The sequence below is a fragment of the Apodemus sylvaticus genome, chromosome 5 (genome assembly GCF_947179515.1).
Source record: "Apodemus sylvaticus chromosome 5, mApoSyl1.1, whole genome shotgun sequence".
NCBI lineage: Eukaryota > Metazoa > Chordata > Mammalia > Rodentia > Muridae > Apodemus > Apodemus sylvaticus.
Genome location: NC_067476.1, coordinates 142,210,657 through 142,225,984, shown reverse-complemented (window position 1 = coordinate 142,225,984; position 15,328 = coordinate 142,210,657). Strand labels below are relative to the sequence as shown.

General features: G+C 51.1%; 1 protein-coding gene across 2 annotated transcripts in view; it reads right to left on the bottom strand.

Moving 5' to 3' along the window:
* Positions 1-15,328, bottom strand: part of Dlgap4 (DLG associated protein 4) — a 147,811-nt gene that overhangs the window by 3,420 nt on the left and 129,063 nt on the right. For both annotated transcript variants that reach the window (XM_052184097.1, XM_052184098.1), the window contains 3 exons: positions 10,269-10,630; positions 8,041-8,129; positions 7,091-7,503 (listed from right to left, as the gene is read on the bottom strand). In XM_052184097.1, the coding sequence (XP_052040057.1) occupies positions 7,091-7,503; positions 8,041-8,129; positions 10,269-10,630 (864 nt within the window). The remainder of the gene's footprint in view (positions 1-7,090; positions 7,504-8,040; positions 8,130-10,268; positions 10,631-15,328) is intronic.

Below are 15,328 nucleotides of genomic sequence, written 5' to 3'. Positions count from 1 at the left end.
CCAGGTGAATGGTGTGGGGCTGTCAACTGTGTTATCCACTGACATGGCTGCCAGTGCCATCCTGCAACCATCTCCAAGTGCGTGTGTGTGCGTGCGCACGCGCGCGCGCGCGCGCGCACACACACACTCCTAACTGACCTGGGACAGATCTTAGCCTTACTTCCACAAAGACCTTATGAGAGCTCAACAAGGAACAATGTACCTTCCAGAAGCACGAACAGGAACCAACACAGGAGCTGTGTGCTCAGACACAAAAACATTTACCGGAAAACTGAAGTCAGGGGCAAAGAGCCTGTCTAGCACACGGGGAGGAGTATCCCTTGCACAGGGACTGGGTAGGGTGGCAGTGCCTGGAATCTCAGCACATGGGAGCTGAAGGATCAAGAGTTCAAAGATATCCTTGGTTATGTGAGATCCTGTTCATAAAAAACCCACAACAAAACAAGAAGCCACCATGTGGGTGCTAGGAACTGACCCCAGGCCCTGTGGTAGAACAGTCAGTGCCCTTAACTATCAAGCGTCTCTCTGGTCCATAGCCGTGATGCTAACTTGGGAGACTGCGGTTTCTTTTGGGGATGATTAGAACACTATTACATAGTGATGGCCATGTTGTAAGCAAGCATAAAGGGGTAAACTGTGTAGTGTCCAATATCTTAGGGTTGCAGATAAACGGACGACCCGGTGGTACTGTGCATATAACAAGCACAAGACCGCCGGGCATGGTGGCGCACGCCTGTAATCCCAGCACTCGGAAGGTAGAGGCAGGCGGATTTCTGAGTTCGAGGCCAGCTTGGTCTACAGAGTGAGTTCCAAGACAGCCAGGGCTATACAGAGAAACCCTGTCTCGGAAAAAAAAAAAAAAAAAAAAAAAACCAAGCACAAGACCCTGGGTTCAATCATTAGATGCCCCTGTTATGTCATGTTATAAATAAAAGAGCAGAAAACTCAGAGAAAAAGCTCTGCTTACCAGTGGTGCAGACAAAGGCACATAGGCGAGCGGTTAGAAGTGTTAACACCGCACTGCTGGGTCTGCAGAACGGTGGCTTACATTTACATGGGGCCCAGGCTGCTCTTAATCCCCTTTAACCTCTACCTCTAAAATCCTGGGATTACAAGTGTGTATCACTACTTTCCTTGGGGCCAGCAAGATGCTTGGTGGGTAGAGACATCTGCTCCCTAAACCTGACAACTCGAGATTCATTCCAAGCACCAACTCTGGCAAATTACCCTCTGGCTTACATACTCACCCATGGCACACATGTGCTCACACAGACCTTAACATGTGAAAAGCAGAGCTGGAGAGATGGCTCAATGGTTAAGAGCACTGACTGCTCTTCCAGAGGTCCTGAGTTCAATTCCCAGCAACCACAAGGTGGCTCACAACCATCTGTAATGAGCTCTGATGCCCTCTTCTGGAGCGTCTGAAGACAGCTACAGTGTACTTAAATTTCACAATCAGGCCAAATGAAGTGACATGCACATTCCTTAGGAACGCATATCACATACACTTAGTAGAAATGTGTAAAAGCAACAGTACAAATTCTAACAGCACCTGCTGCCACAGCAGGAAGCATCTAAAACTGGACTCAAAACTGATCAGGGGGACGGAACCCAAGTACACCTGCGTAAGTCAACTCAGGCACAGACTGTGCGGATTCCAGGACAATCAGGTCGGGGAAGGACTATAAGACAGTACACAGACACAAAGGTGTGTGTGTGTGTGTACATGTAGCAACACTGGAAACAAAATGCAATACTCCAGCAAAACCAAATACACAGCCTGACAACACACTAGGCACTACCAGGAGTGTTAGGATTCTACAGAATCCCATCTTCAAGATTCAGCAAAGTTGGGTCCAGGGCAGACCTGCAATCCACGCTAAGGGAGAGGCTGAGACAGGAGGTTCACAAGCTCAAGGTCTGCCTGGGACTCTGACCTGGTCTCCAGACTTAAAAGGCCAAGAACAGTGGCTTATGCCTTTAATCCTAGCATTTGAGACTGAGGCAGGAGGCTCTCTCTGAGTCTCTGACTCTAAGAAGGTAAGGGTGTATAGCCCCATGGCAATTTGTCTTTACTTACATTCACAAGGCCCGATTCAAGCCCCCAAAGTGCAAAAAGAAAATAAGCCAAGTGGGGTGATAAGATGGCTGGTGAAGTGTGTGCTGCCTAAGGTCAACCCCACCATGACCTCTGACCTCCGCCTCAACACACAGGAAGTCAGGGTTTTAAGGGGATGTGCTGGGACAAACACTTTATGGACAGCAGTGTGATACAGAAACACTCCAATGTTTACAGCATTACACTGTAAACCTCACGGAGCAGCTCTGGATTCACAGGTGCTGACTCAGTTTCCATGGTTTCCACAGCCCGCTTCTCTGGGCAGAGAAGCTGGTCCTCCACTCACTATGTGGGCGTGTCAGCACCTACTCCTCACTCAGGGCTGGACGGTCATGTGCCCACCCACCTGCCACTCCTCCCCCAGATGCAGCCTGCTTCTCTCCATACAGAGCTGTGTTCTCCGGGGCACACGCCTGCCTTCTGTACCTGCATGATGGCTTTCGGGCCCACCCTCCACGGCTCCCTTCTCTGACAGGTTTAGATCTGCTGATGCCCTTGGCCTAGATCCCTTCCCCCTGTTCCTCAGCAGCTGTCCGAGCTGGTGGTCTCCCGTTCCTGTTGTCTCTCTCTAATTGGACTGCTCTGGCTCTGCCCCTCCCCTGCTGTTACCCTTCACCAAAAAGTTCTTCAAGGACTCATGTTAGCTGTACTGTCACAGGACACAGACAGACCTCACACACTCTCAAACTTTATGGCTACCATGACTTCAAATTGATAGTAATCATGTAATGACTGACAGCTTGTTCCTGCATTAAATAAATGAAAATATAAATTTAATATTTTTGACAACTACTTTTTATCTTGAGACAAGGTCTCATTAAATGGCCCAAGCCGGCCTTCAGCTCACTCCAGACCCTTCTGCCTCAGCCTCTAGATGATGGGATCGCGGGGATGCACTACATCCAGCCCTGACACTGCACATTAGTCCAACTGATTCCTTCTGTAAGTGTGATATAATTGTAAATGTATGCACATGTGCCTGAGTGTCTGTGTTCCATTGTAGAATCGGGAGCCTTTGGAACTGAGTTGTAGATGTGTGCTGGGACTCGGGCCTGCGTCCTGGGACAGCACAGCGAGCACAGCGAGCACGGCGAGCTCAGCGAGCACAGCGAGCTCAGCAATGCAGCACAGCGGCTCCTCTTGCAGAGCACAAAGCTTTGGTGGCTCACAACTGTCTTTGTCCTCAGCTCTCATTACAAAAGCTCTCACACTCTGTTCTGGCTTCCGTGAGCACCGAACACACGTGGTGCTCAGATACACACGCAGGCTGGAAGTCACCCCCATACAGTAAATCTTAAAAACACCAGAAGTCCCTACTGTTCTGGGGCTTGAGAGAGGTGCAGCTGTTAAAAGCAGCTGTTGCTCTTGCAGGACGGGGTCGGTTCCCAGAGCCTACATGGTGGCTCACAACTGTAACTTTAGTTCCAGGGGATATAATAGCCTCTTTCTGACCTGAACAAGTCAGGTACATACATACTGGCAAAACACCTATGCACACAGAATAAGCTGAGCGTAAGTAACACCACTGTAGAGGTGTCTGAACCCCATGGCAGTCGGCCCCACTGAGCTCTTGGACAATTTAGAGCTAGGGTCGTTTTCATCCCCATGTTAATTTTTTATCAAATTAACATATATCTATAGTTTATAAAATATGGAAGCACAAGCAATACATAAATTGGACTTCATCAAAATTAAAACAGTTGTTCATCAAAGAATACCATTAAGAAAATGATAACCCACCGAAGGGGTGGGAATACCTGTGAACTGTATGCATGGCAAAGGTGGAGTACCCTGGACTTATGAAAGACTTTTACAATTCCCCCCACCTCCTTTCCAACCTGACCCAGGTTAGAGTCTTTTGAGAAGAGGGAACCAGAACTGAAAATTACATCAATAAGACTGGCCCATAGGCAAGCCTATGGGACATTTTCTTGATTTAATGACTGATGTGGGGAGGGCCAGGCCAGGCCTCTGTGGGTGATGCAACACTGGGCGGGTGAGAAAGCAGGCTGTGCACACTCGCAAGCGCGGTCCTTAGTGCACTGTGCTTCCAGGTCTCTACCTCGAGCTCCTGCCCCGACTCTCTCAGTGATGGAGGGGAGTGGCCTGAGCACTGTACTAACCCTGAAACACTGAGACAACCCCTCCTTCCCCAGGCTGCCTTTGGTCATGGAGTTTATCACAGCAATGATAAAAAGTCCTCAGTAAGTCGACTAAGGGTCGCTATAACGGTGGGCAAAAGGAGTCAGGTGTGATGTGCATATCTTTAATCCCAACATGCAAGTGGGAATATAGCACCAGCCTGGGCCATTATCAGACCCTGTCTCAAAATGGAATTAGTGAACTGGCGATGGTTCAGTTGAAGGTGCTAGGCTGATGACCTGAGTTCCATCCTCAGGACCCATGGGTGGGAGATGAATCCACTCCTTAAAGTTGTCTTTTGGCACATGTCCCCTCCCCTTGCATGAAGTAAGAGAAGGAAGGAGCATCCAACATCAACCTCTGACCTCAGTGTGTGTGTACACAGGGTATGTGCATCTATCTAAAGCACACCACACACACACACACACACACACACACACACACACACACACACACACACCACACCTTGAATAACAGCGCTAGGAGGCAGAGGCAGAGGCTTATGTTATACATTTTGCCTCAATAAAATTATGAGGAAAAAGGCGAGATAGGGAAAAGCCGCCATCAGCTCTACTCCTTGGGATATACTAAAAAGAACTGAAAATAAAAATTCAAACAAAATCTTGGATACAAATATTAATAGCAGCATTAGTCAAAATAGAGTTCATCGTGTTATTACAGAAGGACTTTGGCACTGGTAATATTTCTTCATCTTTGATTTTACCAACACACCTGTTACGTCAGTGAGACTTTTGTGGTTTTCACTGCCTGTTCTTTTCACGCACATGGTGTGCTTGTGCTGAGGACCAAGGCTCCTTCCATGCTGGGCACCTGCTCTACCACCGAGACACTGAAACAACCCCCCACTGAGCGGGCCTTCACCTCACACTTCACTTTCCTTTACATTTTTTGATGGAGAGCCGGGCGTGGTGGTGCATGCCTGTAATCCCAGCACTTGGGAGGCAGAGGCAGGCGGATTTCTGAGTTCGAGGCCAGCCTGGTCTACAGAGTGAGTTCCAGGACAACCAGGGCTACACAGAGAAACCCTGTCTCGAAGAAAAAAAAAAAGCCGTGATGGAATAAATGCTGCTGCTGTCACCAGACCCCAGGCCAGCAGCTCGTGCTCTCACCATCAAGGTGTCACTTTAAATAGGAATAAAAACTGAAGCTCCCGGACATTCCAGGAAAACCTCTAACCCTAAAGAGAAATAGAAAAGGAACCCTCAAGGCCATGCAGGGACAGTCTGAAAAGACTCGTGACAAACGAAGGTGACAGCAGCAGGAAATGGGGACACAGATCCTGAAGCATGTCTCCAGCGTCTGCCGTAATGTTCGCTCATCTTCTCTCCCTGATGGCCATAACTGCAGAGCAGCACTCGCTCCGGCTGGAAAAAAATCCAAGGGCAGAGAAGCAGATGGCCTCGAACTTCTCATCACAAGGAAGCACGCCCTACACAGCGGAGCCCTAGGTTAGAGGTGAGCTCGGCCACCACACTCCTCTGCACTGTCCCTCAAACACCAATTTGTAGGTAGTTACATATGTAAATGCGGCCATTAGTTTCAACTTTACACCTAAATTGTAAGGTCTGAAAGATATGCTAACTATCCAAAAAGTTCTCATAAAGAGAAAAGTGAGTCAAAGATCACGCAGTCCAGGGGGAAGGGCCTAGGGCAGTGTGTGAAGAGGAAAGGACAAGGCCTGCAGCTGGAAACAGATCCAAGAGAACATGGCCAGGCCCAAGCAAGACAAGGGAACCAGGAAAACAGGAAACCCTAAGAAACAATACTTAGTGACTTAATTCTGGAGAAGAAAGAGAAGGCAACCACACTGCACTGAAGAAGCGTGCTGGTGAATACAGAACAGACCACTGGTGTGGCCACGGGAGCACTGGTCGGCACGGCCATGGGAGCACTGGTTGACTGCCTTCTGTCAGACACTTGGTGCTTTCTGATCTCTGCCACTGGTTTGGTTTTTTTTAATATGTCATAATTAAAAGTATCAGATAGAAACCTCAAGAGTTCCCTGCCCCAAGGTGGGTGTGACATCAAAGCTGGGAAGAGGCCCAGAGGGCAGTGAAAACTAACTCTTCCAACACCCTGTGAGTCATAAGGTGTCCTCAGAGTACATTACTGGGGCCACTAGGATCCAGGTCTATCCTACCTGAACTCTGAGGCCTGTCCTTCCTGACTCTTCAGTGGTAGAGGAGCCACGCGCGAAGCTGAGCTCTGGTAGAACTTGGTCAGCACAGGGTGACAGACAGCCTGAGGGCTCCCAGGGTTCCAGCTGTGTGCACCATTGCCCCTTTCCCCAGCCCCTTCCTGTTTGAACCCAGGGCTCCCATGTGCCGGGCCAGCATCAATGAGGGCAGTCCTTGCCGAAGTAACTTCTTAGCTTTTTTTAAGTATCTAGAGTACGACAAAAACTAGGTAGAAAAGCAGAAACTGTCTTGCCATTTACAATTCTCTCCTGCTGGGCCATGCCAGCCGCTTGTAAGCACTAAGGAGCTGGGAAGGTAATAATTAGGGTGGCAGCTTTGTGTCCAGCATGTCATCAGGGCCTTTCCACTAATTACCACTCAGTCCTCACAAGGTTCTTATGCAGGCAGAGATGAAGATCAAAACCAGGTGACTGAGCTGGGATGCCACGTGACCAAGCCCACAGCCTGCACGACGGGCAGCTACTATAGGAATGCTCATGTGGGAAGAGGTCAGGTTAGGCAGGCGGAAAGGATGAACACTGAGAGGCAAGCTCACAAAATTAGCCCAAGGGCAGGGACCCTCCCCGAGAGGCTCTAGACACACCAAGGATCGATCACCTGTGACACCTACCTTCTTCAGAGAGGCTGTTCTCTTTGGTCTCCTTGTCCATCTGGCAGCACCAGCCTTCCAGTCTCTCCGTTTCTGCCTGGAGGAGCTTCAGGAACCAGTAGCCATCCCTGCGGCAGGCCCCGGGCTGAGCTGGCTCTGCTGGGGAGCTGGAGGAAGTCTCCAGCCAAGGGTCGGGTGGGGGCAGCGAGGACGCCTCCAGGGCAGGGTCGCTGTTGTCTCCATAGGAGAGGTTGCGCTTGATCTGGGCAATCTTGGGGGCCTGTCGGGGGCCAGCATCAATGCTGATGGAATTGGGGTGTGAGGTACAGTCTGGGAGACTCCTCTCAGATGACTTACAACTGGAGTCATTGGCATCCTGGGTATCGGAGTCAGTGTCCCGACGGGAGGACATGCTGTGAGAGGGGGCGCTGCTTCTGTGGGGGAGCATGGGGACAGAAAGGAATGAGTCACCAAGAGGGTCTGAAACCAGCAGCCGCCTGACCCAGACACACGGGGAGACAGAGAAACAGATGCATCATCTGCTCACCATGCGCCTGAAGCGGGTCCCACAGCCCCCGCTCATTCTCTGCTCAGCCCTTGCCCACCTTGCCCATGCCCGCGCGTGCACGCGCGCACACACACACACGCACACACACACACACACAAGGACAAGGTCATAAGGTTGTCTGTTTACTGCAGTGGGGCCAGGAAGACCACCAGTATCAGGGAGCTAGGGGCTACAGCCCAGCCCAGCCTTTGCTCCCCTTGGGGTGACTGACTGGTCTCAGAGCAAGCGCTCAAGTGTCCACCCACCTGCCCCGCCCAGCCCCCACACCTGAGCCACCACCCACACCCAGCTTGGTTATTAGAAATCCAGCAAGGAGAAGTGGGTTAGGGAGAGCAGGAGAGGTGAGGGCGGAGGGAGGGAGAGGAGAGGGGAGTAGCAGCCACCACACCTCTGTCCAACTTACCGCCAGTCGTCCTCTACCTGAACCCCGATGGACTGGAATTTGGTAGCGGGACTGGGCTCCTCTTTTGGCACTGGCTGAATGCAGTCAACCTTATTGAAGGACAACGACAGCGACGGCACGGAGACAAAGACAAGAATAAAAACAAACACACACTTGCTGCTGAAATTCACATTAGTGGGACGACGCAAACAGACATGTGGACAGACGGACACGAGGCATGCAGACACTGCACGTGGGCCCAAGTTGGGCCAGGTTAAGCCGGGCACTGCTCATTCGCGAGGAGGCGGGGAGGGGTGGAGATGACTGGCTTCCCCTACTCTGAGGAGGGCGCCATCACATCGATCGCTTTTGGTCCGTTGTCCTCCGAGAGGTGGGAACCGCTCCTTCTAGTCCTCTCCTTTACACCGTCAGAGAGAAAAGGACGACGGGAGAGAACACACACAAAGCCACAGCCGTTATCTGGTGCAGTTGAAGCCGAGGGCTGTCTGGAGGCAAAGGTCATTCCCCTAACCCTGTAGTGCGGCCTGAAAGGGGGCGGTGGCACCTGCAGTGAGTGCCCACCAAGACAGTGAGTCTCAGACCAAGAACCCAGAGCCAGCAATGCCGTGGAACCCTGCCCCTGGACCTGTCATGCCTGCTTCTGTGGAGCAAATATGGCAGCAGCCATGCCCTGGGCCCACCCACGGGGCGGCCAGCTGAACCCACCCATCATGGCCCCAGTGCAAGGGGGGCTCACACCGGATCTAGGGCTTGAGGTGTCAGGGTGAGATGAAATGACAGCCTCAGGAGCTGGGATTCCAGTGCAGGGGTCAGGGGAGCTTTCTGTTCGGGACAGGAACAAAGTCACACTTCCTTTGGCAAGAGCCAGTCTAGGAAGCACAGCTGTCTCCACAGAGCTGTGCCGAGGCGGAGAGGGTGAAGCCAGGTCTGCTCAGAAAGCACCGAGAGCCAAGGCCTCTCCCCAGGGTCATGTTCTGAGTAAAGCAATCAAAGCTGGTCCTAACTCTCAGGAAAGGGCAAGAATCTGGTTTGGCCAAAAGGAGATGGCCTTCCCAAAGACATGGCAGTTAGGATCCTCTGGGGGCACGTGCTGGGCACTCATGAAGAAACCCAGGTGGAGAGAGCCAGAGGAGAATCTGTCCACTTCCTTCCTGTACACGGAGGACAGATGAACAGAGCCGTCTCAGATAAGGCCCTGCCTGGATCCAGCTCTGCTCCCTCTCGGTCTAGTGTTTTGTCATCGCTCTGCTGGTGAGGAGAGGAGATGGAGATCCCTGCATCCCTGACCCCCTGCACCACACCCCCTGGTCCTCCTCTACCCTTCCTCTGGTTTGGAAGTGCTCCACCTCCCCACACCCCTGCCCTCACCTTTGTCCACTACAGCTGGCCTGGCCTGGCTCGCTGCCTCCTACTGCAGTCTGGAGGTCCAGCCACGTAGCAGAGGACTTTCTGGGTTTAGACCAATTCTTGAAAACTGTGAGGCTGAGCCCAAGTTTGCCTCACTCAGCTATCAGAAGACAGACCTAATGCTGGGAGCTGGGAGGCAGCGGAGGAGAGGCTGGGCACCTCAGATACACCTACGCACTGGGTATAGCTTCTAGATGGTTCGTGGAACTTGGGGCTTGGGCCACAGGGCCCTACCTATTTGGACCCTTTTCTATGAAGGGAGGCATAGACCTGCCATCACACTCTGTTAGCCATGGGTCTGGTGCTTCAAGCGACCTACCTGTCCCCAAGGCCTGAGTGGGCTCTGGGTCAAGTTCCCCTTGAAAACCCCATGGCTCAAGGGCCCTGGTCCCAGGCTTCTAGCCCATCAGCGTCTATGCTCCACGATGCTCCCGCTGCCAAGCGGGGCCATGGTTTCCGTACCGGGCTGACCTTGGATTAGAGAACTGTTAAGCCAGCCCCACCTCCCAAGAGTTGTCTGGTAGGGCAAAAGATGGAGTGGACAGACAGACAGTAGACAGCAAACAGTGTACAGGAGCTTGCTGGCTGAGTGTAACTACATTCACTGGGACAACCCACTGGAGGATGTCCAGCTATGGACCTGCAGCATGGGCAGCTAGACACGTAGTGTGGCTACAGGAGAATTTGGTTTAGCCGCTTGGGGCAGATGTACCAGAATAGAAACACCTCTTCCCGGGAGACCTAGTGGGCCTCCACTAGATGTAATTACACGCAGGCCGGTGCACGGAGTGGACAGAAGACAGTGCAAAAGGGACCCCTACTTGTATTCCTATTGATGACAGTTTCCTTTTGGGGATGGCCTCGGAATGGGACTCAGAGCTCGTCAGTGTCCCTTGTTCACTCTTCAGAGCTGCATGCTTAGGGGGTGGCTCCGGAGCTTCAGGGCCTGGGGTAATTCCGCCCCGTGTCACACTGGGTGGCCGGGTACTGCTGTCCAGGCTGTCTGATGAGTTGCTCAAGCCCGACTGGCTCGTCACTTCACTCTTGTGGTCTTGACTGTCCAGGTAGGTATCCTGAGCAGACTCGGTGCTGCTCTGCACGGTGACTGAGATGAACGGTTTCGATGTGGTACGTGGAGGGACCGGTGGTGGGGTCTTCTTATATGCCACTAGGCATGATGAACCTGCAGACGGTGAGAGCGCAGAGTGAAGTGAGGCCTCTCCTGGGCTGAGGCCCTGCCTGCCCTCAGCCGGAGGACCGTGAAGCATGAGAATGAGTCACACACAGCAATGTCCAGTACAGACACACGGGTCCTGTCCAGCCCTCGCAAGGCCCAGTCTAGTGGGGAAGCTGAGTTAATCACGGATGCGTTCTACAAGGCTGTGACAAAGCCTGACCAATGTAAGGAGGAGGCAGTAACAACAGAAGAACTTATCCTGGCTTCCCCGGGGTCACTATCACCCCTTGGGGTCCTATAGCTTCTTAACCTTTTCTCTCCTTCCCTCCCTACATCCTGTGTGGACATTCTGCTTCCATCTGGCCAAAGCAATGCACTCTCTTTGCCATTCCCAACCCACTTACTCTCCTACAAAGACTCTACACACCAGCCTGCGGCCACTCCACCATACCTGATCCTTCTCTGTTTCTGCTAAGTTTCAGGAAACCAGGAACTGCCACAGCTCTGCATCACCTGGGCTCACATGCAGCAGGACATACGTCAGCACAGCTAGTGCTTGTTGCTCAGGCTGCACTGTCTGGGACCAGTCGTTCCCCTAGCAGTGCTGTATTTGAACCAGGACCTTTCTCAGTCCTGTCTCTCTAAGTGCCCTCTCCTATGATGGCCCAGCAAAGCAAGTCCCTACCCAGGTCTGGGTGCCCTCTCCTATAGAGACCCAAGCAAGCTCCCACCTGGAGCAGAAGCTACTACTCATCATAGAAACAGTACCCACACAATGACAGTCCATAAGACAAGGCCCAGTGTCACAGAGGCTGGACAGGGACACAGCAGAAAGTTCTCTATCTGCTAGTAGAGAACATCACTACACAACCTGATGGAATGGCTATGAGAAAGTGACACAGTCAAACCACCTTGCAAAAGGATTGGCATTTTCTTATAATACTAAACATGCAATTATCACAGAACCCAGCAAGAGTAATCAGGCAAGTAGCACACAGAAACAAACATGCATGTACAGGCAACTCTACATGCAAACCCGGAGACCAAACACAAGGAGCTGAGTGGCTGAATGGCGGCACACCTCTACTGTGGAGTGCTACTAGAGAGCGAGAAGAAATGAACGGAGCCACGCGACAACTTGAAAGACTCTCAGGTCATTGTGCCTACTGGGTAAAGCAATTCCCCAGACAGTGAATGAGCCTATTTATACTACATTCTTGAAATGACCAATTGTTAGAAATGAAAACAGATCAGTAACCGCCAGGGCTGAGAGTATGCTCGGGAGAAGAGAAATGGGGAAGGAAGTAAAATAAAAGGGACCTACTCATGCAGTGATGGGACTGCTCTGTGCTTTTGTGACCAAGGCACCATTAAAGGGACTTGCATATAAGAAATTTGCACTCAGGGCTGGAAAAGATGGCTCAGCAATTAAGAGCACTAACTGCTTGCTCTTTTACAGGTCCTGAATTCAATTCCCAACAACCACATGGTGGCTCACGACCATCTGTAATGGAATCTGATGCCCTCTTCTGTCTGAAGATGGCTACAGTCATAAAATGAATCTTTAGAAGAAGGAGGAGGGGGAAGAGGAGGAAGAGAAGGAGAAACAGAAGAACTCTGCACTCGCTGAGCACACAAGCATGTGCAAACTCCAAGAGAGGCAGCGCTCTGTGTCTGCCAGCGTGCCACTGCTCTTGTACAGTTTGTAAGATTCCTGGGAACTGGCTACCGGGCAACGGGCAACACAGGTTACCTTCTGTGTAACTTCTTGCACTGCATATAAACCTGTGACTAAGTAAGTCAAACCTGATGATGGGTGATTCTGAAATAGCAGAGACTACAGCAGAAACCATCAAAGGCTGGTGGCCAGCCTGCACAGCGGGAGATGACCGGCCTGGGGGTTTCCAGCCAGGAGTTCTCACTTCCCACTCCCAAACTTCCCAGTTCTACTCAGGCCTTTGGAGGAAACAGCGCTTCCTCACACCCACCCATGAGGTCTTTGTTTGTTTGTTTGTTTGTTTCCGAGACAGGGTTTCTCTGTGTAGCCCTGGCTGTCCTGGAACACTCTGTAGACCAGGCTGGTCTCGAACTCAGAAATCCACTTGCCTCTGCCTCCCAAGTGCTGGGATTAAAGGCATGTGCCACCACCGCCCAGCTCACCCATGCAGTCTTTATCACTAAGTTAAGGGAGAACACTGAGGATGTGGGAGACAGCCACATCTCTGGGCTAGAAGACTATAGGAGGTGGGGAGGGCTCAAGTCATTAACAACAAGCAAGCAAACAAACACAACAGAAAACCCTTCCAATGACAAAGTCCTTGTCTTCATCTGTGTGATAGGCAGATACTGGCTAAGCCCGTATGGTAGTTACAAAGACATGGTTTCTCCCAGGTGACAACATGAGACAGAGTTCTAGCCTCCCTGTCAAGGCTGCAGAGGGTCAGGGTCTGGCTGAACCACAGAGGGATGATGCATGTTTGAGATGCTGGCCAAAGGCAGGGAGGGCGAAACAGACACAGGAAGAGGAAGCTTATCTTGGATTCACTGTCTCTGGAATACAGGTCACAGCTAAATACAGCCTAAGACTAGCAGGAAGGACTTGGGGCTTCTAGGGAAAAGGCATACCTCTCTCTGCTGGGCCCTGACCTGACACAGGACCTGAGTGTGAACACAGGCTAGGTCCTAACCTTTGAGGCTGCCAGCACCTCATTGGCCACCTCTCCCACCTCAGCTCTTCAATGGTTCAAAAGTGTCACTTCCTCTTCTCTTGTCATTTAGGAACCTGTATCAAAGCACCTTTCCTATGGTTAAGGATTCCCTTGTTACTTCGACAGACAGAGGCAGCAGTGGGAACTTCGTCTGGCTCAGGGTTAGGGTAATCAGTCAAGCACTGAAGGGCACCAATAAACAACTGTTGAATGAGAGAATGAACCTCATTACTGCTACCCAACACCTTCAACCTCCAACTCAAAATCATTTGTTTCAATGCAGTGTATGTACCAGTAATCCCAGAACTCAAAATCCCTGTTTGAGTTCAGGGACTCCACAAGTTTTGCAGCTGCCTGGCTGGCACAGTGAGTTCCAGGCCAGTCAGGGCTCATAGTGAGACCCTCTCTCTCCGTGTGTAACAGTGTTTGCCATGTAAGCAGGAAGACTGAATTCAAATCTCCAGCACCCCCATAAAAGCTGGATGTGCCTGTTAACTTCAGTGCTGGGGGATGAGAGAGACAGGAGGACTGAAGAGGCTCACTGACTGAGCTCCTACCCAGACTGACAGTGTGGCTCCGTTGGTAAAGGTGCTTACAGCTAGTACCTCAGAGTTCAATCCCAGGGAGCCACGTGGCAGGAGAGAACTTACTCCACAGGCTGTCCTCTGACTTCCACATGCACATTCTAGTGCGCGTGCACACACACTAATAAATAAGAGATCTACAGAACAAAACAAAATGCAGTTTAGCATGGTGAGAAACCTCACTTTCATAGAAATAAGGAGGAAAATAGAACAGAATACCTGATGACTACCTCTGGTCTCTGCACCTACACACCCACTCACCACACAAACACTGATTTGACAGGACACATTAGTACAAGGTTCTAAGCACCTCCTGGTTCGGGGCCCTTTTTGGTCCCCACTGGCCTTTCTCTAGCTCCCATGCCTCCCACTGCCGCCTCCTCCAAACACAGCACACGCCCCAGTGCTTTCACAAATGTGAGGATTCCAGACGGAACCTTTCCCTAGCCTCATACTTGATGTCTTATCAGCCTTTCTACCCTGTCTCCTCCCTTTGCCCATCAGTTGGAGCACTCAGGGCTAGAGTTGTGTCCGTGAGTAATTAATCATGGTGCTTGTGCGTTGGTGGTCCACTAACTAGCCTAGATGCTGGAGGGGCACCATTTGTCAAGTCAACTTCAGAAGGAAGCAAATGGCCTGAAGCCCTACAGTGGAAGAGCTGAGGAGTAGTCTGACAGCAGACTCCCTGTCCTTGGAAAAGCTGTAGGTGCCATGTGGTATAACACCTTGTGTCTAACAGGTAACCCTTGGTCCATTACTGGAAAGTTCTGGCTTTCCTTGAGGAGCCTGGGTGTAAGCATGCCTTCTTGTAATTGTCTGCTCCAGCTAAGCCTTATATTTTATCTTCAAAGAGAGAAGAGTCTGCTAAACCACAGCATAATGACTCATCCATACACCCAATCGCATGCTCGCCCACCCAACAGTTAGCCATGCAGGCCCCTCATGCCAAGGCAAAAGCCTATTTGCAACACAAAAATCGATGTAGCCAGCATCCTTGACTTGATGGGCAGCATGCAAATCCTCATTTCTTTGAAGTAGGTGACTAGCATATTTCATTTCTGCCTTATGCTTCAAGATTTGATCCTCTAGCTAGCTCTTGGTGGTACCTGCCTATGACTTACCATACGGGAGGTAGAGGCAAGAGGACTGAGTTCAAAGCGAGCCTACACTACACAGCAAGTTCAAAATCAGCTGGGGTTACAATGAGACTCTCTCAAAGAACGAAAACATTAAAAGATTTTTCTCTACTATCAGATCAGATGAATGTTTCTACACTATGCTTTTTAAAACCCAAGTGTCCAACATTAGCTAAACAGAATCAGACACTCAGGAGTGTCTGGGACTCTACCTCCTAAGGATCTGGAGGCCACAGTAGCCCCTAGGAAGCTAGCTAGCTTCTACAAGTGCTTTGC